Source organism: Bufo gargarizans, chromosome 10 (genome assembly GCF_014858855.1).
Source record: "Bufo gargarizans isolate SCDJY-AF-19 chromosome 10, ASM1485885v1, whole genome shotgun sequence".
In the NCBI taxonomy this organism is placed as follows: Eukaryota; Metazoa; Chordata; class Amphibia; order Anura; family Bufonidae; genus Bufo; species Bufo gargarizans.
This window is the reverse complement of record NC_058089.1, coordinates 63,803,055-63,830,362: the sequence shown is the minus strand read 5'-3', so window position 1 is coordinate 63,830,362 and position 27,308 is coordinate 63,803,055. Positions and strand designations below refer to the sequence as shown.

The window sequence follows — 27,308 nt, the reverse complement described above, 5'->3', positions numbered from 1 at the left end:
TATGTATATATTATTCACTGCCTATAGAGAAGCACCTCTTTGAAGTGTCACATATGACGTAGGCAGTATTCTTGTTAGGATAAACTCCATTACAAAAAGGCGATGGTAACCAGATGTTTACATTAGTTCACATTCCAAAGTAGGACCCGGTGCGCAGAAGCCAGGGTGCTATCTCCTCTCTCTTCTTCCTTTTTGACCAATGAAACAATGCTTAAGCCTCAGTGAAAGACTGCCCTCTTCTGAAAATGTATATACGCTTACCCCATGTAATAAAAGTTAGAGATTGCTTTGACCAACTTCTGTGTCAGTGTCCAGTCTCTCAACCACGCGTGGATATTAACCCCCTCGGGGTACATTGATTTGGAGCACCAGAGTGCATCTAAAATGCTCTAATTTAGGGCTACTTTGACATTATAAACACACACTTTGATACTTGCCTGGTCTCAAAACCCCTGTACTATTAAAATATAAACATATTTATCCTGTACAGTGAATGTTATACCAGTAAAAAAAATAAAAATGGCCAGATTGCCATTTGTCTCTTCACACCCCAAAATAGTATCAATTAGGGGTGGGCGACATGGCCTAAAATCTATATTGCGATATAATTTTAAGCATGTGCGATATATGTATGGCTTGGTGAATGGTGTCTGAACCAAGGGTTTGGCTTTGTGTCTCATGTTAGCTCTTGTTGGAATGAAAAAGAACTGTACAAGAAAGATGGTTTGCATCTTTCTCTCAAGGGAACGAATGTCTTCGGTGAACAGTTCCAAGTATTTGCTAAGAAGCATTTAAACTAGGAAAGGGGGGCAAAAGAGTGATAAACCAGCAGTCCGACTGCCCCCTGGAACAATGCCAGAAGAGGCCAGTAGCACAAAGGTTAAGAAATGACAAGCTCAGAGTCTTGTCTACAAATGCTCACAGTCTAGGGAATAAGATCAATGAACTTGAGGCTATAATGGCATCTGAGAATATAGATGTAGTGGCTGTTACTGAAACGTGGTTCAAGGGGAGTAATGACTGGGATACATCAATACCAGGGTTCTCTCTATATAGGAAAGACAGAGTAGGCAAGAAGGGGGGAGGGTTGGCCCTGTATGTGAAAGATAGCATAAAATCTAATTTGATACAAGTTAGCGAGAACAATTTGGAGTCAGTTTGGGTTACCTTGCAGCTTGATAATCATAAGGTAACTCGTGTAGGTGTGATATATAGACCACCTAGCCAAGTCAAAGAATTAGATGATCTACTAGTTGAGGAAATGGCTAAAATGACATTGAAGGGGGAAGTTATCATTATGGGAGACTTCAATCTTCCAGATGTAAACTGGAAAACCAAAATAGCTAGTTCTGCCAGGAGTACAGATATTCTAAATTCCCTACTGGGATTATCTCTACAGCAAGAAGTGGAGGAGCCAACCCGGAAGGAGGCCATTTTAGATTTAGTATTCACAAATGGGAATTTGGTATCTGATATTACTGTAGGGGAAAGCTTGGGATCTAGTGATCACCAGTCAGTGTGGTTTACTATAAGTACAGTGACTGAGTCACATCACACAAAAACAAAAGTTTTAGATTTTAGAAAAACGGACTTTTCTAAAATTAGATTAGTCCCTATCAGACTGAAACAGTTTCATTGGAGTCCAGGAGAAATGGGACTACTTAAAAGTGGCACTATTGAAGGCAACAGAAAATTGCATTAGGCTTGTCAGTAAAAGCAAAAAAAGGAAGAGACCACTGTGGTACTCAGCAGAAGTGGCCAAAATCATTAAAAACAAAAAGATAGCATTTAGGAATTATAAAAAAAACCAAAAAGAGGATGACAGACAAATTTATAAGATTAGGCAGAGAGAGGCCAAACAAGTTATAAGAGCTTCTAAAGCACAGGCAGAAGAGAAATTAGCTCAGTCAGGGAAAACAGGCGATAAGGCATTCTTCAGATACATAAATGAAAAAAGGAAACTAAAACAAGGAATTACCAAATTAAAAACTAAAGAAGGAAGGTATATGGAAGAAGATAAAGAACTAGCTGACTGCCTCAATGAATACTTCTGTTCAGTTTTTACAAAAGGAAAATGAAGGAGAAGGACCTCAGTTAGGAAAGAAGACTAATGAATCTTTTGATGCATGTGTCTTTACAGAGGAAGAGGTTCTAAGTCAACTGTCTAAAATTAATACAAATAAGTCAAAGGGGCCTGATGGGATACAGCCAAAGCTATTAAAAGAGCTCAGCAGTGAACTAGCAAAACCATTAACAGATTTATTTAACCAATCACTGGCAACAGGAGTCGTCCCAGAAGATTGGAAATTAGCAAATGTTGTGCCCATTCACAAGAAAGGTAGTAGGGAGGAATCGGGCAACTATAGGCCAGTAAGCCTGACATCAATAGTGGGGAAACTAATGGAAACCATACTTAAGGAGAGGATTGTGGAACATATTGTTGAATGGATTAGGCAGTGGCTGAGGGACAGACAACAGAGGGTTGTAGTCAAGGGAGTATATTCAGACCAAGGTCTTGTTACCAGTGGGGTACCTCAGGGATCTGTTCTGGGACCAATATTGTTTAATATCTTTATCAGCGAAATTGCAGAAGGCCTCAATGGTAAGGTGTGTCTTTTTGCTGATACAAAGATTTGTAACAGGGTTGATGTTCCTGGAGGAATACACCAAATTGAAAAGGACTTAGGAAAACTAGAGGAATGGTCAATAATCTGGCAACAGAAATTTAATGTTGATAAGTGCAAGATAATGCACCTGGGACGTAAAAACCCAAGAGCAGAATATAAAATCAGTGATACAGTCCTAACCTCAGTATCTGAGGAAAGGGATTTAGGGATTATTATTTCAGAAGAATTAAAGGTAGGCAGAAAATGTCACAGAGCAGCAGGAAATGCTAGCAGAATGCTTGGGTGTATAGCAAGAGGAATTACCAGTAGAAAGAGGGAGGTGCTCATGCCGCTCTACAGAGCACTAGTGAGACCTCATTTGGAGTATTGTGCTCAGTACTGGAGACCATATCTCCAGGAGGATATTGATACTTTGGAGAGAGTTCAGAGAAGAGCTACTAAACTGGTACATGGATTGCAGGATAAAACTTACCAGGAAAGATTAAAGGAACTTAACATGTATAGCTTGGAAGAAAGACGAGACAGAGGGGATATGATAGAAACTTTTAAATACATAAAGGGAATCAACAAGGTAAAAGAGGAAAGAATATTTAAAAGAAGAAAAACTGCTACAAGAGGACATAGTTTTAAATTAGAGGGGCAAAGGTTTAACAGTAATATCAGGAAGTATTACTTTACTGAGAGAGTAGTGGATGCATGGAATAGCCTTCCTGCAGAAGTGGCAGCTGCAAATACAGTGAAGGAATTTAAGCATGCATGGGATAGGCATAAGGCCATCCTTCATATAAGATAGGGCCAGGGGCTATCCATAGTATTTAGTATATTAGGCAGACTAGATGGGCCAAATGGTTCTTATCTGCCGACACACATTCTATGTATGTTTAATGCTGGGGCTCCAATCAGTTACCATGGCAGCCAGGAGTCACGCTACTGAAGCCCTGGCTGCCATGGTATGTTAGTGAGCAGCATTATACTCACGTGCGCCGTGGCCGCCGGTTGCTCCTTCTCATAGGTCTGTGCGGCGCATTGCTAATGCTGTAAGCATTAGCAATCCGCTGCACAGACAGAAGGAGCGCCCGGGGGCCACGGTGCACGCGAGTATAATGATGCTCACTAACATACCATGGCAGCCAGGACTTCAGTAGCGTGACTCCTGGCTGCCATGGTAACCGATTGGAGCCCCAGCATTACACTGCTGGGACTCCGATCGGAACTGCCCACTGCCACCAATGGGGGAAGGGGGGGGGGACCCTGTGGGATATGGCCGGCACATTCATTGGTGGCGCAGTGGCCACAGTCCCGCCCCTCCTCCTCCTACTCTGTCCTCATTGGTGTTCAGCGGCACCAATAAGACAGACATGTTAAGAAATTGGACACCTTTTCTTTACAAAACAATAAAACTAAATAAAATAAAATCACCACGGAAAATACTTACATGGTCCCCTAGTCCCAGCTGCCTCTCTCGTGGCTCAAGTGAGTACATGCGGTCTTCAACCATTTTCCATAGTGCCTCCACTCCCTCTGGATCCTTAGTAAATGCTTCACTTGCATGCAGCAGCTTCTCCAGTTTCTCCTGCACAGAGATTAGAGTCAATTTTGACAAGATACACTATATGGACAAACGTATTGGGACACTCCCTTTAAAGACCAGGCATGAAAAGGCCTCAATGACTAGACATTTCATGATTTGGTGTACAAGGTGGTTTAAAAGTCTTATCTTTGTTGTTACGTTTATGTGACAGCAACTTTTTTTTTTAGCTTTAGGGTACCTGTATATGAAGTGGAATACACTCTTTTCCGTGTGGATTAACATGCAAAAAAATAAATAAATGCAGTGCTGTACAGTATCAGCAAAGCGTATGAGATTCAACAAATCTCATGTACACTTTACAGATGTTTTCTGTGCAGAAACTGACCTGCTGGTCGGATTTAGAATTCTACAGCATGTCAATCATGTTTGTAGTTTTAGCTGGAGTTTTCACCCTTTTCTAATGAAGGGTGAGATGGTTTTTAGTTCAGATTGGGTGCACAAACCCACAAAAATCTGCACTAGTCTTTGCACGTTTTTTGTTGTTGTTGTGTTCTCCAGTATAGCACAGACATTAAAATGCAATGCGCTACAGGAATAGTGCATTGTATTTTAGAAGAAATTAAAGGATTGCCTTTTATAGCCCCCTTGTGAGACTATTAATTGATAAAAAAAAATAAAAAATCCTATGAAAATGAGATTTTTGTAAAACTTAACAGTAAAATCTCCTTCTCGCTTTTCATTGGGGGACACAGAAACCATGGGTATAGCCATGTCCTCTAGGAGGAGTTGACACTAGTAAAAGCTGTTAGCTCCTCCCCTGGCAGCTATACCCCCCTCCAGCCTAGAGAGAGAGAGCTTCAGTTTGTGTAAAAGCAGTAGGAGAAGAAAGTAAACCAAAAAATTAAGGTTTAACACCAACAATGCCAAGAACCCAACTAGGTTCTAACCAGCAACAGCCCCAACTGTGGCCAAACAATACTGGGTGGGTGCTGTGTTCCCCAATGAAGAGCGAGAAAAAGATTTTACATAAATCTCATTTTCTCGCCCATATTCATTGGGGGACACAGAAACCATGGGACATCCAAGAGCAGTCCATGGGGAAGGAAAAACACAGACCCATGGAGCAAGCGCCCCTGCAGGCAACCAAGAACTGCCACCTGCAAGACCATGTGGCCCAAGGCAGCGCCCGCCGATGCATAAATATGCACCTGGTAAAATTTTGCGAATGTGGGTAATGAAGACAGTAGCCGCCTTGCACAACTGCGCTGCCAAACCTTGAATCCTCAGAGCCCAAGAGCGCCCACCGCTCTGGTGGAGTGAGCCGTCACATCGAAAGGCGGAAACCTGTCCCGGGTGCAGTATGCTTCAGCAATTGCAGACGTGCAAATTGCCAGACTGGAGGCTGCCAATGCTTTGGGATGACCCCCCCCCCCCCTCCCCCCCAAAAAAAAGGAGTCCATACGCCGGAAGGAACTGGAGGCTGGCAAATAAATAGTCAGAGCCCCGACAACGTCCAAATGGTGTAACTCCCTTTCCCTAGGGTGTGAAGGGAGGGACACAGTGATGGAAGGACAATTTCTTCATTGAAACGGAAATCAGAGACCACCGTTGGGAGAAAGGAATGAACGGGTCAGAGAACGGCTTATCCCTGTGAAGAACCAGGAAGGTTCTCTGCAAGAGAGCCCCAACCCGGACACCAGTCTGACGGATGTGATAGCCACAAGAAAAAACAACATTCCAGGACTGGAGTCGGAGTGACATCTCCCGCAAGGGTTCAAGGGGAGAATTGCGGAGCACTGAAAGGACTAAGTTCAGATCCCAAGGCAGTAAAGGAGGACGGTACGGAGGAACCGTAGGTGGCATTCCCTGAAGGAAGGTTATTATGGGGCCCGGGTGGGTCAGAGGATGCTGGAAAAGGATAGAAAGCGCTGAACCTGACCCATCAAGAAACAAAGGGAAAAAAACCAAAAACCCAGGACTGCAGGATCCACCCCTGCTAAAGGGAAGCGCTCCACGGAAACAGTAAGTGGTCCACCGATATCCCCTGAGCCAAAGAGGTTTGTAGGGAAGCTGAGAAGCTGGCTGATAAACTACCAAGAAAAAAAATGCCTGAATGAGGCATGTCCAACCGCAAGGAATCAATACATTGGATAGGTAGAAGTAGAGACGATATGAGAATCACCGGTGGTGGAGTTCCGTCAGCGACCGTGTATTGACGGTGTAGCAACATTGCTCGACGGAAATTTAGACTAGACCAAGATGAGAGAAAAAACTCCTGTCTCGAGGAGGAAGAATAGAAGGGGTGTTCCATTCCAGGAACGAAACTCCATTCACCTGCAGAAGGAGAATATGGAAAACGTCACAGCCCAACAGTCTGTCTGGAACGAGACTGGAAGAAAAAAAAAAAAAAAAAAACACAGAACCAATACCCTGCATCAACGTAGATGAGGGGAAGCAGTAACGTAAGAGCTACCAAGCCAGAGAACGAAAAAACTGAAGTAAAAAGGGGCAGAGGGAAGCCCATTCCCCATCTGAGACTGGCACTACACAGAAGTAGCCACCGGATGATAGTGGCGGCGCCATACTCCGCCTAAGGAGGAGGCCAAGCAGCGTACACCACCAAATTCGGCATTAGAAGAATCAGTCACCTGAAGAAGGAGCCGTGCAGGAGGAGCCAGAGTATGTAATGGCTACTCCAGGACCCCCTTACCGAAGGAGACGCAGCATGCCCCGCCAGCACAAACTGAGGGGCAGACTAGAGGAATCCGTTAGAAGCCAGGGTACCATACTGCCCCAGGGAAGGAGAGCTAACCTTAAACACTACCTGTGAAGGGCATTGAACAGGAACAACCGCCAAGCCAGCGTCAGGGTAGAACCCCTACCTGAGGGAATGCCCCACTGCAGCGACTGCGAACTGTAGTACCAGAGCAAAACCTGTACCAGCGGAGAACACGCTGCAAAGCTAAACCAGAGTGCAGTCACAACCACTTCCCACATCAGGAATGGAGGATAGAGAATATAGAGTCAGTGTAACACTCGACTTGCTGGAACGTAATCACAATATTACGTGCCATGGTGTACGCTCTACATATTGTTTAAGACACATATTGGAATAGTGGAGGACCATGGAGATAGGGGACTCTAGGACACATGAGTGACGCTGGGCAACCACGTGAGGAAAGAGGTTGTCATAGTTATGTCCCAAACCAGCACCGAAGGAAAAAAGTACACAACATGGAAACAGCCAGTATCCACTGGCGGCACCGAAATATCATTAGAAGAAGAGTACAGGGCACCAGCGTGTATCGATACTCGCTACGCTCCACTTGTAGAAGAAGCTAAGGCATCTATAGCAGTGGCGTAGTTGAACTGCAACATCCAAGATGTGTACTCGTTCCCTATGGAAGTGGATCACTTGTGAAAGGAGCAATGTTGCAATTATCCCACCAATGAAAGGGGGTAATGCTTGCGGCAAGCACTGCACTCAGTGGTAGTGCAAGTACTCCACCATGAAGGGTGGCAATGCAGTAATGCATCTAGCAGGAACTGAATCCAAGTAGAGAGTACACCTCTTATGGAAAGGGCAAAGCATATGGAGAGTCCCGTATCAATACCCCACCTACGTTAGAGGGTAAGACATACAGTAAACACTGAACCAGGGATAATGCCATAGCGCCACCTATGGAAGAGGCTAATGCATACAGTAAGTACTGTCCCCAGTAGAAATGCAGTTCCGCCACCTACTAAAAAGGTGGTGGTGGGGATGCCTACTGCCGGCACTAAAACAGTTCTAGTGCGGTTAGACCCCAATGGAGGGAAGTAATCTCCAAGGGAGTACTGCATCCAGTAGTAGTGCAACTACTCCACCTAAAGAAGGGGGTAATGCATACGACAAGTACTGCCGTCTACCTCAGACGCCATCTTGGAAAATCGCGCCGGAATCACAGCAGAGACCTAACCACTGATTGCTGAACCACTGATTGGAAAAACTGAAGGGTCCTCCTCTGACTGTGATAGGATCCAGGCCCAGTCTGATACTGACGGGACTGGGGGGGGGGGGGAAGATAGATGCCAGGGGAGGAGATGACAGCTTTTACTAGTGTCAACGCCTCCTAGAGGACATAGCTACACCCATGGTTTCTGTGTCTCCCAATGAATATCCCAGCCCCAACATCTTGTCAACCTATAAATAATCCTCTGATTTAAAATATGCTACCATTACATCCATCCTCAAAAAGCCATCCCTTGACCCATCTTCTCTGTCTAGTTATCGCCTTATATCATTTCTCTCATATGATTCAAAGCTACTTGAACATGTGGACCTTGAACTGTCCCTCTCACCACTCTTCCTGCTGCCTTTGACCAGCTACAATCTGGATTCCGACCCCATCACTCGAATAAAACACCTCTTACCAAAGTCACCAACAACCTGCACACTGCCAAAGCCAAACAACATTACTCTGTCCTCTGCCTTTGACATCGTCGACCACTCAGTTCTGTTACAAACTCATCTCTTGGCATCACGGATCTGGCCCTCTCCCGGATCACATCATACCTCACAGATCGAACATTTAGAGTCTCCCACTCTCACACCACCTCCATGTATAATCCCCTCTCTGTTGCCATCCCTCAAGGCTCTGTCCTAGGACCCTTGCTGTTCTCAATCTACACCTTCAGCCTGGGACAGCTCAGAATCCCATGGATTTCAGCTTCAGTTTTATGCTGATGACAAACAAATTTGCCTTGCTAGTCGAAATATTACCACCGTACTATCCAGAATCCCACAATGACCATCTTCTAGATCCTCCTTCTCCTCTTGCTTTCTAAAACTTAACATAGATAAAATAGAATTTATCAACTTTCCCCCATCTCACTCAACCCCTCCAACAGAAGTATCACAATGGCTGCATACTCTCCATGGTCAACCAACTCCGCTGCCTTGGAGTAACTTTGAGTGTGCCCTGTCCTTCAAACTGCACATCCAAGCCCTTTCCACCACCTGCTACCTCCAACTCAAAAATATTACTCGCATCCACACATTCCTCAGCCAAGAATCTGCTTGTACATGCTCTTATCTCCCGCCTAAACTACTATAATATCCTCCTATGTGGCTTCCCATCTAGCACCATCACACCCCTCCAAATCTATCCTTAACTCTGCTGCATGACTAATTCACCTTCGACCCCCCCACCTCCAGTTACTTCTCTGTCTCTCTCTTTGCCAGTCCCATTAATGGCTCCCTATTGGGAATTAAGTTTAAAATACTAACAAATACATATATGGTCATCCACAACCTGTCCCTTCCATACATCTGTGAGCTACTTTCCCCATACATCCCCACAGGTAATCTCTGATCCTCACAATACCTCCTTCTCTACTCTCCTCTTATCTCTTCCCACAATGGTCTCCAAGACTACTTCTGTGCATCCTCTATACTCTGGAACTCTCTACCCCAACATATGAGACTCTCACCTACAATGAAAACTAAAAAAATAAAAATAAAAAAAAATAAAAAAATGAAAAACCCACATCTTTAGACAAGCATACAATGTACACTGACCATCCTGCTGTTATACCCCTATGACCAGCTTTACCCTCACTTACTGTGTCCTTCCCCATCCCTTGTGTAGATTGTAAGGTCCTCTCTCCTTCTGTACCAGTTTGTAACTCATCTTGTTCATGCTTACTGCACTTGTTTTGTATTATGCATGTATACCCGCTTTCATATGTACAGAGCCATGGAACAGTGCTTTAATAATATAAATACCCAGAATACCCCTTTAATACTTCAGCATACAAGTGTCAAGTTCGAGTGTGGGAGGGAAACACCACACCAAAACATACGAGGGAAAGGGGTGAGGGAATAAGGCCTGGAAACTAGGAAAAGGAGATGGACACATCCTAGTAAAACCCTAATCAAAGTCCTGACTAACTACCAGTATGAACAGACCCCAGAGGTAGGCGAGTCCATGCACAGGAATACCCAGTGTCCTAACTCACCCTATAGGACCCTGGTACTAATGCCAGGACTTGGACAACGTGTTCCTCCAACAGGAAGGACTAACAGAAGTCTCCCTCAGGCCTCAATACAAATGACAGGGAAATGCAGTGCACTAAATAACCAAACAAAATACAAAAAGGGAAAGAAAACACTTAACTTCAAATGGCTATGGCAGCACCAGGAACTTAGCCGAGATGCACACACCAGCAATTCACAAGTCAAACAGAAGCTATAAACCACATAGCATAGTGGGAGAAACAATAAATAGAGAAGGTTAAATGATCATAATAGCCACACCTAGAAGGTGTGGCAATCACAAGAAACAACACAGATATCATTTGATCCAAACAGAAAACACATCAGATCAAACCACGTGTAGCCAGTCTCCCAGATTTCCTGCGACCTGTTGTGGGAACGTCCATGACAACAAGATATTCTGGGCAATTTATACATTTCCAACTGTGTAGCAACAGTGTGGGAAAGGCCCCTTTTTATTTATACAAAAGCAAGTTCCTTAAAGGCATTGTTGGGGACCTTGGAGTGGAAGACATGACTGGCCCACACATATCCCCGATCCAAATCCATCAAACACCTTTGGGATAAACTAGAACAGAGATTGCAAGCCAGGCCCTTTCATCCAGCATGTCTGCCCTCACCCTCACAAATGCTCAAACTTCCAAACGAAACTCAAATATTGTAGAAAGTTGTCCCAGAAGAGTGGAAGCTTTTTTAGCTGTCAAGAAGAGGGACCCAAATGCATATTAATGCTTATGGATTTAGAATGGAATGCCATAAAAACTCAGGAAGGTTTAATGCGCAAGTGTCCCAAAGCTTTTGTCCATAAAGTTTATCTATAGAGAATGAGAATACATGACTTACCTTAGAAACATTAGGAACAAACTTTGTATCCCCAAAGGATTTGTAGTTTCCCATGTTAGCAAAGAATCCAGCAGTGTAAACCAAAAGAGCCTATGGAAGCAAGAGGGGAGAATGGTTAATATAAAAAATTATCAGCCAAGACCATCACAGTACCACAGACATTACATAAAGGGGCTGTCTTCTTTACTCATTTACCTTATAAAAAGTAGAGCATCTGAGCATTTCCTTGCTCTGCCGCTACCCCCTGCCTTGCGCTGGGCAAGGTCTATTTGTTTATTACCGGTAAAGTAATGGGTTTTTCCTTCACTATGCTAGGTGAGACGTTTGCCTAGCAGTGAGCCAGGTGACACCCACAGGTGTATAGTGCTGCCCTAGGCTATTTTAGAGGTGGGTTCACTTGAGCTGTTCACTAATGCAAGTCAGTTCAAGCCAAGCAGAAATGATGGCTGCCAACGATGTTGGAGACGTCAAGTAGAGCTATATGCATCAGCTACTGTTGTCACCAGATGAACTTGTGGCGGTGGGGTTACAGTGTGGGCAGGTGTGTCTAGTCAATAAAGAACTGTCCTACACTTTGAGAATGGTACAGTGACAAGCCCATACTACTTTAATTACATTAATCCAGTCATTGTGCCGCTGCATGAATAACTCCGGCCTAATTTAATCTTCATGAACGACCATTTGCCAGCTCATTGAGGTTGCATCATTAGGGAATGGCTGCTGGAGACTGGGGTACCTCAAATGGAGTAGCGTGCACTTCCTTCAGACCTGCATCCCATTGAAAACCAACGGGAGCGCTAAGTAGAGGCTCGTAACTCTGTACCACAGAACCTCAATTACCTGGGGTCCACCCTTCAAGAAGAGTGGGATGCCATGCTTCAGCAGAAAAAAAAGTTGACTTGTCAACAGCATGAGGAGTCATTATCAAGCTGCAATTGATGCTTAAGGGTCTATGACAAGTTATTGAGACATTGACATTTTTTGTGGGGGTATAATCACCACTGTTGTTGGCTTTTATTTCAATAAATTGTTTGAGATGAGAAAATCAACAATGCATGCTTCTACTTTAAATGCCCTACTTTCACGATATTATATCACTGTAGAGTAAACTTTTACATTTTCCATAAATTTCACCCGAAAGCCAAATATCCTTAACTTTGAGAGTCGTGTATACTGTTTTTTTTGCCCTACAAAAGATGCACCTAGGTTTTAAAGAAGGAAAAAAATAATAATAATAAATTGATAATTACTCCTACCGGTAACTTGATTTCCTGTAGCCTCCACAACAGCACTGCTAGGAGGATGATGCTGCCTCCACAAAAGCGGAAGCTTTACTAAAAAGACACCTCCTCCTACCTGCTTCAGTTAATGACAGAGAACCTAAAATGCTTCACAAACTATTATTTCTGAAATAGTAATACAGATAGGCAGTTCTAAAAATATGTATACACACTTTTTTTTTAGCAAACAGAAAGGGAGGGAAATACCCAGTGCCGTTGTGGAGGCTACAAGAAATCAAATTACCGGTAAGAGTAATCCTCATTTTCCCCCTAACACCTTCACACTAGCACTGCTAGGAGGAATTTCAGAGTAGATGTATTTTGAGGAGGGAAGGGGGGCCCCCCTACGGCAGAATGGACCTTTTGTCCAAACGCCAGATGCAGTTAGCCATGACATCAAGTTTGTACTGCCTAAAGAATGTCATTGAATTAGATCATATGGCCACTGTTATGCAAGCGGGTGTGGACCCACTGTGCCACTGACCGGCTATACCCTGGAGGGGAGTGACGAAGTAACTACTGGAGGACAGGCTTGGGCCGTTAGGGTAGTGACTAGGTGTAACAGATCTAATGGCACCCCAACTGGGTACCTCAGTTGATGGATGCTCCTAGTGCTTCCCGAAAGCTCAAAGCACTCCACTTGACATCGTAAGCACTGCAAACCCAACAAACCGCCACAGCTTGGTTGGGGTCTCGCCGTCTCCTACCCACCCTGTACCTACGACAAGGCTCCAGTGGGTGAAGCGCTCTTCCTTCAGAGAGAGATGCAGGAACAAGCTCTTCAAAGAGCTCAGTGATTATAGCCAGGGGAGTATACAGAGTATAGCATTCCCCAGTGTAGATACAGGTCCTTCTAAAAAAATTAGCATATTGTGATGAAGTTCATTATTTTCTGTAATGTACTGATAAACATTAGACTTTCATATATTTTAGATTCATTACACACCAACTGAAGTAGTTCAAGCCTTTTATTGTTTTAATATTGATAATTTTGGCATACAGCTCATGAAAACCCAAATTTCCTAACTAAAAAAAATTAGCATATTTCATCCGACCAATAAAAGAAAAGTGTTTTTAATACAAAAAAAAGTCAACTTTCAAATAATTATGTTCAGTTATGCACTGACATACTTGGTCGGGAATCCTTTTGCAGAAATGACCGCTTCAATGCGGCGTGGCATGGAGGCAATCAGCCTGTGGCACTGCTGAGGTGTTATGGAGGCCCAGGATGCTTCGATAGCGACCTTAAGCTCATCCAGAGTGTTGGGTCTTGCGTCTCTCAACTTTCTCTTCCCAATATCCCACAGATTCTCTATGGGGTTCAGGTCAGGAGAGTTGGCAGGCCAATTGAGCACAGTAATACCATGGTCAGTAAACCATTTACCAGTGGTTTCGGCACTGTGAGCAGGTGCCAGGTCGTGCTGAAAAATGAAATCTTCATCTCCATAAAGCTTTTCAGCAGATGGAAGCATGAAGTGCTCCAAAATCTCCTGATTGCTAGCTGCATTGACCCTGCCCTTGATATAACACAGTGGACCAACACCAGCAGCTGACATGGCACCCCAGACCATCACTGACTGGGTACTTGACACTGGACTTCAGGCATTTTGGCATTTCCCACTCCCCAGTCTTCCTCCAGACTCTGGCACCTTGATTTCCGAATGACATGCAAAATTTGCTTTCATCCTAAAAAAGTACTTTGGACCACTGAGCAACAGTCCAGTGCTGTTTCTCTGTAGCCCAGGTCAGGCGCTTCTGCCGCTGTTTCTGGTTCAAAAGTGGCTTGACCTGGGGAATGCGGCACCTGTAGCCCATTTCCTGCACACGCCTGTACACGGTGGCTCTGGATGTTTCTACTCCAGACTCAGTCCACTGCTTCCGGAGGTCCCCCAAGGTCTGGAATCAGTCCTTCTCCACAATCTTCCTCAGGGTCCGGTCACCTCTTCTCGTTGTGCAGCGTTTTCTGCCACACTTTTTCCTTCCCACAGACTTTCCACTGAGGTGCCTTGATACAGCACTCTGGGAACAGCCTATTCGTTCAGAAATTTCTTTCTGTGTCTTACCCTCTTGCTTGAGGGTGTCAATGATGGCCTTCTGGACAGCAGTCAGGTCGGCAGTCTTACCCATGATTGCGGTTTTGAGTAATGAACCAGGCTGGGAGTTTTTAAAAGCCTCAGGAATCTTTTGCAGGTGTTTAGAGTTAATTAGTTGATTCAGATGATTAGGTTAATAGCTCGTTTAGAGAACCTTTTCATGATATGCTAATTTTTTTAGATAGGAATTTTGGGTTTTCATGAGCTGTATGCCAAAATCATCAATATTAAAACAATAAAAGGCGTGAACTACTTCAGTTGGTGTGTAATGAATCTAAAATACATGAAAGTCTAATGTTTATCAGTACATTACAGAAAATAATGAACTTTATCACAATATGCTAATTTTTTTAGAAGGACCTGTACAGCCTTTCCACCCACACGAGACAAGGCTCTATATGTTGAGGGTAAAACAGAAACTCTTTAATGGGGCTAAATGTTAGCCTTTTATGCAGGTCTTCCAGCAAGAGACACTCCCCCTGGGGACCGTGTGGAAGGCTGCGACAGTTTATACATTAGCCAATCACATGCATTTACAGTATTGAAACCTTCCCAGCAACCACCCGCCTCTGTCTGTGACGCAAACAAAATACATTAATTGTATCACAGGCAATGCCCATTGTAACGAAATCCGAGGTAAATAGACAGATAGATAGATAAGTCTCATATTCTCCTAGACTCATGGTATCAATAGCTGATTATATAGCAGTGGCTAATTGACCTATTAAGCAAATGCACATGGTACCTCTCGATGCCAGCGTGTCTGAAGACTAGGTGAGAAACTCCACATTATCAGGGGAAGCCCCATTTAGCACAAGCCTGCTAATTGCAAACCATTTGGGCATCCTAATGAAGACCTGGGAGGGGGGGTACTTAAAATGCACAGCCACCATAGACATGTTGGCTGCTAGACCAGTGGGTGGTCTAACCCATTCATTAGATGGATGAAATAATATCAGAAGCCATAACTCTGACCTCATGGCACCCACAGTCTCAGAACCCTAAAAATTGTGTTCATGCAGAGTCTTCGGGCAGAGACAGGAGGCATTTCTCGGTATTCAGGATCTGGCCTTCTGGAAATCATAACTCAATCATATTTGGCGTCTGTATGACCGGGACAAAGCGACTCAGATTATGGGATCATACCTGTACCTGCAGTCCCCATCATACAGCGAGGAATCGCCGTGATTCATATTGCTACCTCAGTCAGTCAGTCTTCTGGGAAGGTGGGGCAGAAACCTGAATAATATTAGACGTCCCAGAATGCCGGACCGAAAGGAGGGAGGTTCCCTCACAGGGGGGATAAAAATGGGTGTTTAGGAACAGGTAATTGTCAGCCATTTTGGGGATCCACATCGTTTGGAGTGACTGCCCATATCTTCAGCTGTCCCCACAACCGGAATTTAACTGCTGCATCTCAGTAAGCCAATTTTCTGTATTTTATCCCGTTTATTTTAGCTGTTCACTGCATTGTTATAGTATGTATATTTTGTTTTTCTCTTTTAATCTGACACTTTTTGTATTGCACTGCACTATTCTGTATTAAATTTAAACATTAATAAGTCCCTTCCTTGTGGTCTAATAGAACCTGCTCTTTCGGAGGGAATAACGTTACCAGTAGTGTTTCAGAGGATTTTAGGTCTCATATAGATAATCTGTTTTACTGTGTTAAATTGGGGTTGAGAGAATAGCTGAGTATAGGCCCTTATTTGCTTATAGTATAGGTGGTGGCAGCTATTGTGATATAAAATATTGGGGTGTTAGAATCTGGGGGAGTAAGTTAGCATAATTCTGTCATCTAGAATAGGGGGGGGGGGGGGGGATTTATGTGGTAACTTGATCAGTTCACTAGTATAATTCACCCCAGTGACGTGACCTATTGAGTAGGGATCGTGACAATAAACAAACAAAACACAATAGGCTCTGCCTGTGATACAATTACTAAACATAATGGGCTAAATCACTCACAGGAAGAAAACACATTTTTCCCCCCAACCTCACATATCCCCATAATGTATACACCCATGGATAGCTCTGATCTGTGCGAACAACATATCAAAAAATCACCTAGATCCGAGCAGGGGTTCCCGAATTCCATGGAAGTCACATTTGGCTGACCGCAAGCATGGCTTTCCTGCCCAAAACAGTTCCACAGATTTAAGCTGTGCGGCCGGTCTCTCCTTCAAAGTTAGTATATGGGCCATAATCCTGAGGCAAGAGGCTGGCAAACAAGGCCTTCTAAAACCCAGTGGCGAGGTTAGTTTCGTCACACTAGGTACCACTCCAGAGCAGTCCCTGGGTCAGTGGCATCTGACCTGGGGGTCAGAGATACAGGTGCAAAGCACGGAGGGGAAAGACGTAGTCAGGGCAAGAAGCCAGCAGGCAATGTCCGTAATCAAAGTCCAAGATCAGAGGCAGGCGGCAATTAAGCAAAGTCTGCTGAATTGAGAAGCAGGCTCCAGTACACAGTAAAGCAGAAACTTCAAAACACCTTTATACAAGGAACTAGACTGCCTAGTGACCAAGACTGCTCAGGCACCTTCCTGGAGTAGAAAGCACCTTTAAATTAGGGATCGACCGATCTTGATTTTTTAGGTCCGATACCGATAATTTGTGAACTTTTAGGCCGATAGCCGATAATTTATACCGATATTATGTGAATTTTCGTTTTTGAAAAAAATAAAAAATCCCGCTGAAAATGAATGTTTATTGTTAATGTGTATTTTTTTTTATTTTTTTGTAAATCTTTCTTTCATTTCTACTTTTTGGTGTTTTTCTTTTACTAACTTTTAGCCCCCTTAGGGACTAGAACCCTTGTCCTATTCACCCTGATAGATCTCTATCAGGGTGAATAGGACTTCACACTGTCCCTGCTGCTCTGTGCTTTGTGCACACAGCAGCATGGAGCTTACCATGGCAGCCAGGGCTTCAGTAGCGTCCTGGCTGCCATGGTAACCGTCCGGAGCCCCAGCATTACACTGCTGGGACTCCGATCGGAGGAGGGGATCCTGTGGCCACTGCCACCAATGATTAATACTGGGGGGAGGGGGGGGGGGCCCGCAGGCACACTGCGCCACCAATGTTGTTAATACTGGGGTGGGGGTGGGGGGCCGCGGGCGCACTGCGCCACCAATGTTGTTAATACTGGGGTGGGGTTGGGGGGCCGCGGGCACACTGCGCCACCAATGAAAATAAATCTCATTCATTCGTATACAGGAGGCGGGAGCTGGCTGCAGAATCACATAGCCGGCTCCCGACCTCTATGAGCGGTAGCTGCGATCCGCGGCACCTGAGGGGTTAACTACCGTAGATCGCAGCTACCGCTCATAGAGGTCGGGAGCTGGCTATGTGATTCTGCAGCCAGCTCCCGCCTCCTGTATATAAATAAAAGAGACTTTTCTTCATTGGTGCGCAGTGGCCATAGCTCCTCCCCTCCTCTTGTTCCCTGTCCTCCCATTGGCTACAGCGGCAGCAGCAGCACAGGGGGGAGGGAGACACTGCTTCCTTCTCCCCTGTGCTGCAGAGGGAACACGGAGAGCGCTGTCAGAAGCGCGATCTGTGTTCCCGATTTGTTATCGGAATATCGGCAAAATAAATGCAGATACCGATAACTGTTAAAATCCTCAATATCGGCCGATAATATCGGTAAAACCGATAATCGGTCGATCCCTACTTTAAATACTTCCTGCAACCCAGCCATAGGCTGGGGAGATATAGGGCTTGTACATGCTGCCTCACAATGAGGCGAGACACACCAGTACATGCCCTAGCACACAGTACAGGACTCATGCAGGAAGTAAACTCAGGCACAGAACGCAGATACAACATTTAAGCTACCTGCTGCTTGCGCTTGTCAGCACGGCAGCAGGAGGGAAAGAGGGAGCCCATGTCCGCAAGTAGGGGCAGCAGCCGCTTTGCAGATCTGATCTACTGAAGCAGCACCTCTTTCAGCCCAACAGTTAGACATGGCTCTTGTTGAGTGGGGTTTTAATCCAGCCGGAGGGGAGATCTTTTTATCTTTGTACTTTAGCATAGAATGATGGCTAATTTTATCCAAACAAACTATTGAATCTTTAAAAGCTCCTAGGCCTTTGTTCTTCCCTTGAAGCTGGATTAGAAGGTGGTCAGAATTCCTAATATCCTTCTTTGCTTCAAAATACGCCAGTAGACATCTCCTTACATCCAGATGATGGAATAAGTTTTTTCTTGATCCGAAGCTGTGGGAAGCACAGAATGACTGTAGTGCCATCTCAAATCACCCTAATTTCCTTAGCTGCGGGAGGGCAGAGGAGAAGATTGGTAAGCCAATTATCTCTGAATATAAAAATAAAGAAAAAGTTAAAAACTATAAGAAAACTCTTCACCTCCCTCCTGGGAGGCTTCTCTGTGTAATACATAAAGAGAAGAAAAAAATAAATACATCACAGCCACAAAGATGGCGCCAAACCCCCTAGTATCCATTAGGATAGGTGATCAGAATAGAGATTGAAAATGGGAATAAAAATATTCATGAAACGTGGGCAGCACGGTGGCTCAGTGGTTAGCACTGGTGCCTTGCAGCACTGGGGTCCTAGGTTCGAATCCAACTAAGGGCAACATCTGCATGGAGTTTGTATGTTCTCCCAGTGTTTGCGTGGGTTTCCTCCGGGTACTCCGGTACTCCTGGGGACAGTTGGATGATAATGTCTGTAAAGCGCTGCGGAATTAGTAGCGCTATATAAGTGTGTATAATAATAATAATAATAATGAAATAATGAAGAAATAGGTATTCCAACCAATTAGGTTAAAACCTGGAGTAAGGTTAAATAATAAAAATAAAAAAAACGCTTAAAAGCTTTTTCTAAAAACAAACTGTAAACAACTGACTCACTTTACAGGTGAGGTGGTCTGTAGGATAAACTGAGAACACCTACAGACTCCATTCCCCCCCCAAAAAAAAATAAAAAATTCCGTTCCGATTCTGCAAAGGGGTATTTATGTTTGAAGGCTTTGCATATAACCAGGCTTTTCTTTTTTGGGGTCCTTCCACTCCCTAAAAATGTATTTCCTTACATCATGTATAGGGAAAACTTTTACTTTTCCCTCTAGACTGTGAAACATTTGGTCCTGAATTGTTAAGGGCCCTTTAACATCCTCTAACTTCATTGTTGCTCGCACAGTTTTCAAGAGGGTCTATGTGTTCTCAGGTGAATACAATGGACTACCAGAGCCATCGTCAGATGAATCATCTTAAAAAACAAACAAAAAAAAACAAACCACACACACACACACACACACACACCAAAATCTATTATATTCGAATATGTATCCATAGATCTTGAAGTTGAAAGATGGGGAAAAGTGGGCGTCATGTGCTGGTCAATTGCAGAATTCACTTCAGCCCTAATAAGGGTTCTAAGATGTTCCATAAAGGATGGCGATTCTTGCAATACCACCATTTCCGTACAATGTGTACAGAACGGCTCTTTACGTGAGGGAAGTAGACCTTTCCTGCACACGGCACATTTCTTTTTCACAGATTCACCACTCGTGGCCTTTGTAGGACAGCATCTCTAGCCTAGAGAGAATATATAATTAGAATCCCCTTTAATTAAAGGCTGACACTAACACTCAGGAGGTGACTTACAGGGAATATAAATCCCACCAAGCCCTAAATGCAGACGAAGGAGGTCCCTTACCGGGGGAGGGGGGGGGGGGGGGGATCTGCAGATCAGCATGGGACATCTCCAGCGTCAGACATCTTGCTGTCAGTAGTAGGAGACAGTTCTTGAGCTGCAGATGCATAAAATGATCTGCAGCCTTGTGCTCTTCTCGCTCCACCCCCACGCTTGGATGTCCTGCAAACTGGCTACACCCCCACTTCCTCTGTCCGGCACACACTCTCAAATAACGTCTGCCCGTGCTGGAAACAGCCACTCGCAGGCAGAAGTGTCAGAGCGCAGTGCGCTTCGGGAATCCTCCTGCCCACAGAGGATTCCCACCTGCTGAAGCGCAAGCAGCGCCGATCTCCCTGCCCGCACGGCACACAACCTGGGATGCCCAAAGCGGGTCTTACTCCAAGGGACAGAGGAGAGCCCTTGCTCAAGCCAGAGCCAGCCCTCCCAGGAAGAGACGATCTTCAAGCCAGAAGCACTGGCGGAGGATTCCACGCACCCTGAGGGACAGGAAACAACAAATTAAGCAGGTAGGAGGTTTTATTGGGGCTTCTGCTGTTTCCTGTCCTTGGAGGTGGGATCATCCTCCTAGAAGTGCTGGCATGGAGGAGTTAGGGTAGGGTGCAATATAAGCGATATACGATGATATATTCATAAATTCGGCCAACGATCTAGATTTTAGTTATATCGCAATAGAGGACCATGGAGTGGTAGTGAATTGAAGAAGGTTCTCACTTACCACTCCGTAGCCTCCCGACTTTGCACCGAGCTGCAGGGCCTTGCGTTCACATATTGTCAGCGCGCTGGCTGACGTCAGGTGCCTCCCAGTGCATGCTGGGAAGAAGACTCCATCAGAGCACCCTGCAGGAAAGGCAAGTATATTAGCAGGGGCCAAAATCTACCGGGGGGTGGTGTGGGGAGGATGGCTATGGCATGGGACTGATGGTGCTGGCTGGGGGACATGGATGATGATGGCCATGTAATTTGTATACATACAGAAGAATATATTGCGATATATCGTTATATCGCACATGCTTCAAATTATATTGCGATATAGATTTTAGTCCATTTCGCCCATCCCTACGTTAGGGAATTTTACATTAGACCTCAGATCAGATCCCCAGTGTTAATCAGAGCTTAGCTTAGAGCCCCAATCAAACCTCCAATGTTAAGGTAAGCTCAGACAAAAAATAAAGAAAATATTAAACTTGCCTCTCCTGCTCTGGACGCCACCTTCATCCCAGAGATCCAGCATGAGGTCAAAGAGCGCACTAACATCCTTATGCTTTGCGCAGGTCATTGCACAGCCTTGCAGGAGAAGACCAGGAAGGAATGAGTACAGAGCCCGCACAGGGAGCAATGCATTCACCGCTTCCTGATCCTCCTGTACTAATGGTCGCTTCAATAATGAAAGCGATTATTAGTATTCACCCCATAAGACACACAGAAATTTCCCTCCACTTTTTATTTTTTTTGGGGGGGGGGGGGGGAAGAATGCGTCTTATAGGATAAAAATGTGTATTTTACACATTTGTCATTAGTAGAGTGGAACAAGCATTCTTGTGCGTGTCTATGTAGAATGTGATATTTCTGCGCTCCTCCATTACTAGGACATTTGCTGATCACTGAAAGAGCTTCACTTGAATGGGGCTGAGCTGCTCCTAGGTCATGTGCCCCATGAACCCATGTCTTCACAGTGAAAATGCTGCGGCACTGATGCCTTCTCAAACAGCTGATCGGCTGGATTCCCAGGTGTCAGACCCCCATGATCAGGTACAGCTAACTTATCCTGAGGATAGGTTATCAGTTCTAAAGTCTCAGAAAATCCCTTTAAACAGTTTATATCACCTACAGGGCAATGATGGCAGTTTAATATGTATAAAATAGTAAACTCCCTTTAAGTACCCCTGTCTCTTTAAAAGTTCTTCAGCAGCTGTGGTGTGTATTAGCCTGTAATGTTTCCCATTGTAATATACACCTGAGATGTTGTAGACCTTCTTTAAAAATGTGCAATTACACTTACATGGAGCTGTCGTGGAGACTTCAAGGAAACCCAGTGCAAGTGTAACTGCACACTTCCCCAGTCATCTCCACGGCAGCAGACCTGAGATCAGGGGCTGGAGGCCAGAGCCCAGGGGGAACAAGGGCCTAATCCACAAGCAATTTCAGGGAGTGCGCCGATATCAGCAGTTTTAGGACACAGTGCAGACTCGACACTCGATCCAACAGATGGTTGTTCACATTCCACTCCTATGGACCTCTCCTGCAGCGTCTTGCCACCAACCGAAACTTTCAATACATAGTACCAATACCTTCACAAAGAAAAGAAGCACATGGCGCAATACCCAAGTGGTAAAGTGTTCTTAGCAAAGTCTCAATCTCTCTGTTGAGCTCAGGACGACATACAGTCATGAGTGTGGATCAATTTTAAGGACCAGACTGACTGTTATAGGTATAGAACAGTGGTGGGCAAACTTTTTAGTCAACTGAGCCAAATATCAACAAAACCGCGAATGAAATTTCTTTTAAGTGCCAAATTTTTAAAACCTAAAATATATAGGAAGGTACATTGTTTAGTTTCAATAAGTGTCTGCTGATGATAATCAATATGAAGAAGATAACTAGCGTAGTATGCACATAAATCCATCAGGGTGACAAACATAAAAAGACTATCAGCTGAAAAAGACACTATATTGAAATTGCCTCAGGCGGCACCCTATTTTTGTGAGGCTTATTAACCTCCCTGACGGTATTCCCGAGCGTGACTCGGGGTTAATTTTCGCTGCCAGAAGCGGTAACCCAGAGTCACGCTCGGGGTACATTGCAGAGTACATTGCAGTCCTTACCTAATCCTGGCGATCCAGCGATGTTCCCAGCTGTGATCGCCGGTGAGAGCCCCGGCGGATGTCTCATCTCTCTTCCTGGTTCCGCCTCTGTGAGCCGCAGCGCCTCACAGAGGCGGAACTGGGCAAAAAAAAATACATTGTATAAAAGTCAAACACACACAAAGTTAGGTGATACAGTGGAATCCTGTCAGATTACACTATCACCACAGATTTGACATCTGATCATTCTACACTGCCCTGGCTGCCCTTTTAGCTGTTTTTTCTAAGCAAAAAAAAATATATATAAAAAAAATATATATTTTTTACCATGGCATCAAAGCGTCACTTTAGCATCACCAAAGCGGGTTTGGATCAGATAAGTGACAGCGACACAGAGCCCCTCGCAGAATTGAGCGACAGCGATTCGTGGAAAGATTAGTCATCCGACTCTGACACTGACCAGAGAAGTGGCGACAGCGACGAATCTGCACTTGAGCTCAGTGAGGTGCGCTCTTGGTGCCCTATTGATTGCGGTATGGATGCAGTACCACCGCCAAGATTCCCGTTTACAGGATCGCCTGGGATGAAGGTAGACGTTGATCACAATGATCCTTTGGCGTACCTAAAATTATTTCTGACGGATGACGTCATTGAAAAGATTGTCACGGAGACAAACCGCTACAAAGAGCAGCAATCCACTACTCTGCACAGCAAGTTTTCCAGAACCAGAAAATGGGAACCGGTGAGTAAGGAGGACATATGGAAATTTCTGGGGCTAATACTTCTTCAGGGGGTGGTGGGGAAACCCCTGCAGAAATGGTACTGGACTACCAATATATTGCTGGCAACGCCATTTTTTGGCACCATCATGTCCGAGTACCGATTTTCCCTCATAATGAAGAATTTACACTTCACCAACAATGAGGAATTTGACGAAGCCACACATCCAGCGCCAAAACTGAAGAAGATCTGGGAAGTATTCCAAATGATCATAACCAATTTCCAGCAGGCCTATGTGCCAGACAGAGACATCAGCATTGATGAAAGTCTGATGGCTTACAAAGGACGCCTCAGCTGGATTCAATACATCGCATCCAAGAGAGCACGGTTTGGAATAAAATCCTATATGCTCTGCGAGTCTACAACTGGCTATATATGGAATTCCATCATATACACCGGCAAAGGAACACAATTCAACCCCAGGTACAGCGGCTATGGGATGGCAACGTCATCAGTCCTTTCACTGCTTGAACCATTGCTCAATCAGGGGTATTGTGTGACAACAGACAACTTTTACACGTCGCCTGAGCTGTACGAGTTTCTACTAAAAAAACAAGACTGACGCATATGGAACAGTTAGGGCCAACCGACGTGGCCTGCCATGTATGTTTTTCAAGAAAAAACTGAAAACAGGAGAAATGGTGGCCTGGCAGAAAGGAAAGATGATGGCAATGCGTTGGCGTGACAAAAAAACACGTGTGCCTAATGAGTACAGTACATAACACCTCCACTACCACGGTCCACACAAGAGGTGGGAAAGATGTCATAAAGCCACAACTTGTGATCGACTATAATAACACCATGGGAGGAGTCGATAGAGCCGATCAGGCGATGACATTCTATCCAGCTATGCGGAAGAAACAACAAAAAAAAAAAATACTACAAAAAAAATATTCAGGCATCTCCTGGAACAATGTCTGTGAAATGCCTATATACTGCACAAAGGAAAGAGGGACAAGCCTCTTGTTCACTCTGACTTCATCTGGAAGGTGGCGGAGCAGATTTTTGTGAACTACCAAACGCCATCAGTGGCCGTGAACAGATCTGGACGTCGCGCTGTTGACGTTGTAAACCCAGAGAGGCTGACTGGTCGTCACTTTATGGATTACATCCCGCCAAGCGCAAAAAAGGCAGCACCTACAAGGATGTGTGTAGTTTGCTGCTCAAAGCGAGATGGAAATGGAAAAAAAATCCGAAGGGAAACCAGGTTCTATTGCCCTGATTGTGACGTTGGTCTATGTGCACTCCCAGGATGTTTACTGAATTTTCTTTTGTTTGACAAATTTCATTATTTATTACATTACTGAATAAAATTATATTATTTATTAGATTATAACTCATGATTTTATTTTTTCGAACTTTATCACATCTGAGAGGTCTACTAGAGTCTTCTTTGGTCAGGTTTAAGTAAGTAATTACTAAGAATTGCAGGCCTACAATACATAACACCAAATTTCCATGCAAAAAAATGGTACCAATTTTGGAACAAAATTCCTGACATAATCATACCGCCAGGGAGGTTAACTAAACTGCAATATCTCACCTTTCTACAGTTTAATCGTTGCATTGTCCATTGGTGAATTATAATACATCATTGCATTGCCTTTGGAGTCTGCACTTTTTCTGTTGACATTGGACTTTGGGCATGACAAAAATGATTTCTATATCTCATGTTTTCTATATTTTTTACACTATTAGAGTGTGTTTTTACATATACTTTGTTATTTTGATCTTGATTATTATTTCATTTTATCTTTATTTTTTTTTTACTTTTATTAAAACTTGTATGCAGAGCCAGTGCAAGGTGTGCACGCCTATTTTATTACTTTTTCTGTTTAAATAGTTTACATGCCATGTAAATGATGATGCCAAATAATTAATTAGAGTCCCCTGTAGAAGGGGGTAGCACACTTGACTATGCCTACCATGGCGTCATGTTAATAGCACAGCAAGCGCCTGCGGCGGTGTTCTGTTATATTTCCTTACCCTCGTCACTTCCTGTTGTGATGCAGCATGTTCCGACATTTGGAAGGAGGTGTGTACATCAAAGTAAAGGTGATGTGTGATGATGCGCGTGCGCCAATAGTGGGAGGAAATATGGACATGTGATATAAGATGTACACGCCCTCTCCAGCTTTGCGGAACACAAATGCGTTCCACAGGCAAGACGACTGTAGAGCGTGCTTCACAAATCAGGAGGGGTTGGTCTTTCGGCTATGTGGGAGCCTGCACCTGTAAGCCGGATTCAAGGGGCTAAAGAGCAGCTTGTGGCTCGCGAGCCGCGGTTTGCTGACCACTGGTATAGAATAACCATTCGTAGGAGAGGGGAGACAACTATGGCAGAATTAAGTGTTAATCTCAAGCATAACACAACAAGCCTGGATGGGATAGATGCTCCATTCATACAAAACAAGAGAATAAGATTCAAAGCTGTGTTCCGCAGCATTTACCACCACAAACACCCACTGGCATTTGGGAACAAGTCCCAGAAATCCACTAGGTCTTGTGCCTGACTACATACATTTTCCCTGGAGCCTGATTACATAAACTCCATTAGAGCATATCATGATTAGAGGGGTAAGAAAGATGTACTCTTAAAAGATTATTGTGATCCCAAGTAGAATTTTATGAAAAGGATAAACCCTGAGGATGGACGATGGGGAGTGGCCTTTTTAAACCTCTCTATACATGTGGTTTCCTGTCCAAACAAGGAGGTGACAAGTTCAGTGTCCCGTCATGGAGCTGACTGGGGAATGGTTAAAGGGGCTTACCGGGCATTTACTATTGATGACCTATCTTCAGGATAGGTCATCAATATCAGATCAGCGGGGGTCCGACACCAGGCACCCCCACGATCAGCTGTATGAGGAGACAGCGCGTGCAGTTTATGCCAAGTCAGCAGTGGACAGGAAGAGAGACAGGAGACGGCACGTGCACACTGTCTCCTCATACAGCTGATCGGCTGGGTGTCGGATCCCTGCCGATCAGATATTGCTAACCTATCCCGAGGATATGCAAACGCAAATGTGAAACAAGCCTTAAAATGTGGAGATAATTCATGTGTCTAAAGGAGGAACTGCAGCAGCGGATTTATTTATTCTGCATTATACCTTGTGCTTCTATGTGATCTTGAAACTCCTTGACAACTAAAATGTACCCAGTGGTCACCATGACAGCACACATCTGAGACTGCCTTCCTCCAATAAGACAGGAAAAAAATAAATCAATAAATAAACACCACAACAGGTTTCAAAGGCCCATCCCTTCCGTCCAACACCAGTGTTTTTTTCTGTTATTTCAAAAGCAGAAATGCCAGACAGTTGCTAGATGCTTCTTTTGAGGGGTTCGGAGCGGAAAACAGCCTTAGATCTAGGCTGAGGTTGGATCCAGAAGGTGGCAGCCCTCCCTCATAATGTGGCCTGGGTCCGGACTCTGCAAGTGCAATTGTCCCTACGCAGATCCTTCCTGTGTCAGGCCCTGAGGTGCTCTATGCAGAGTGGCAACATCAGACTAGAGAGATGCTATGATGCACTCCCTCCAGGGCCTGTAGAGATTACGTCAGACTTAAAGGGTGGAGTTTGTGTCAGTACGTCACTTCTGGCATTGGTAGACTCTTGCCAGCTCATAAGTATATAGAG

The 27,308-nt window shown here is 44.5% G+C and overlaps 1 protein-coding gene across 4 annotated transcripts in view; it reads right to left on the bottom strand.

Annotated features, from left to right (window-relative positions):
* The window catches only part of DPP3 (dipeptidyl peptidase 3), a 135,829-nt gene that overhangs the window by 54,875 nt on the left and 53,646 nt on the right, over nt 1-27,308 (bottom strand). For all 4 annotated transcript variants that reach the window (XM_044269902.1, XM_044269901.1, XM_044269900.1 and 1 more), the window contains 2 exons: nt 11,039-11,128; nt 4,063-4,200 (listed from right to left, as the gene is read on the bottom strand). In XM_044269902.1, coding sequence (XP_044125837.1) covers nt 4,063-4,200; nt 11,039-11,128 — 228 coding nt within the window. The remainder of the gene's footprint in view (nt 1-4,062; nt 4,201-11,038; nt 11,129-27,308) is intronic.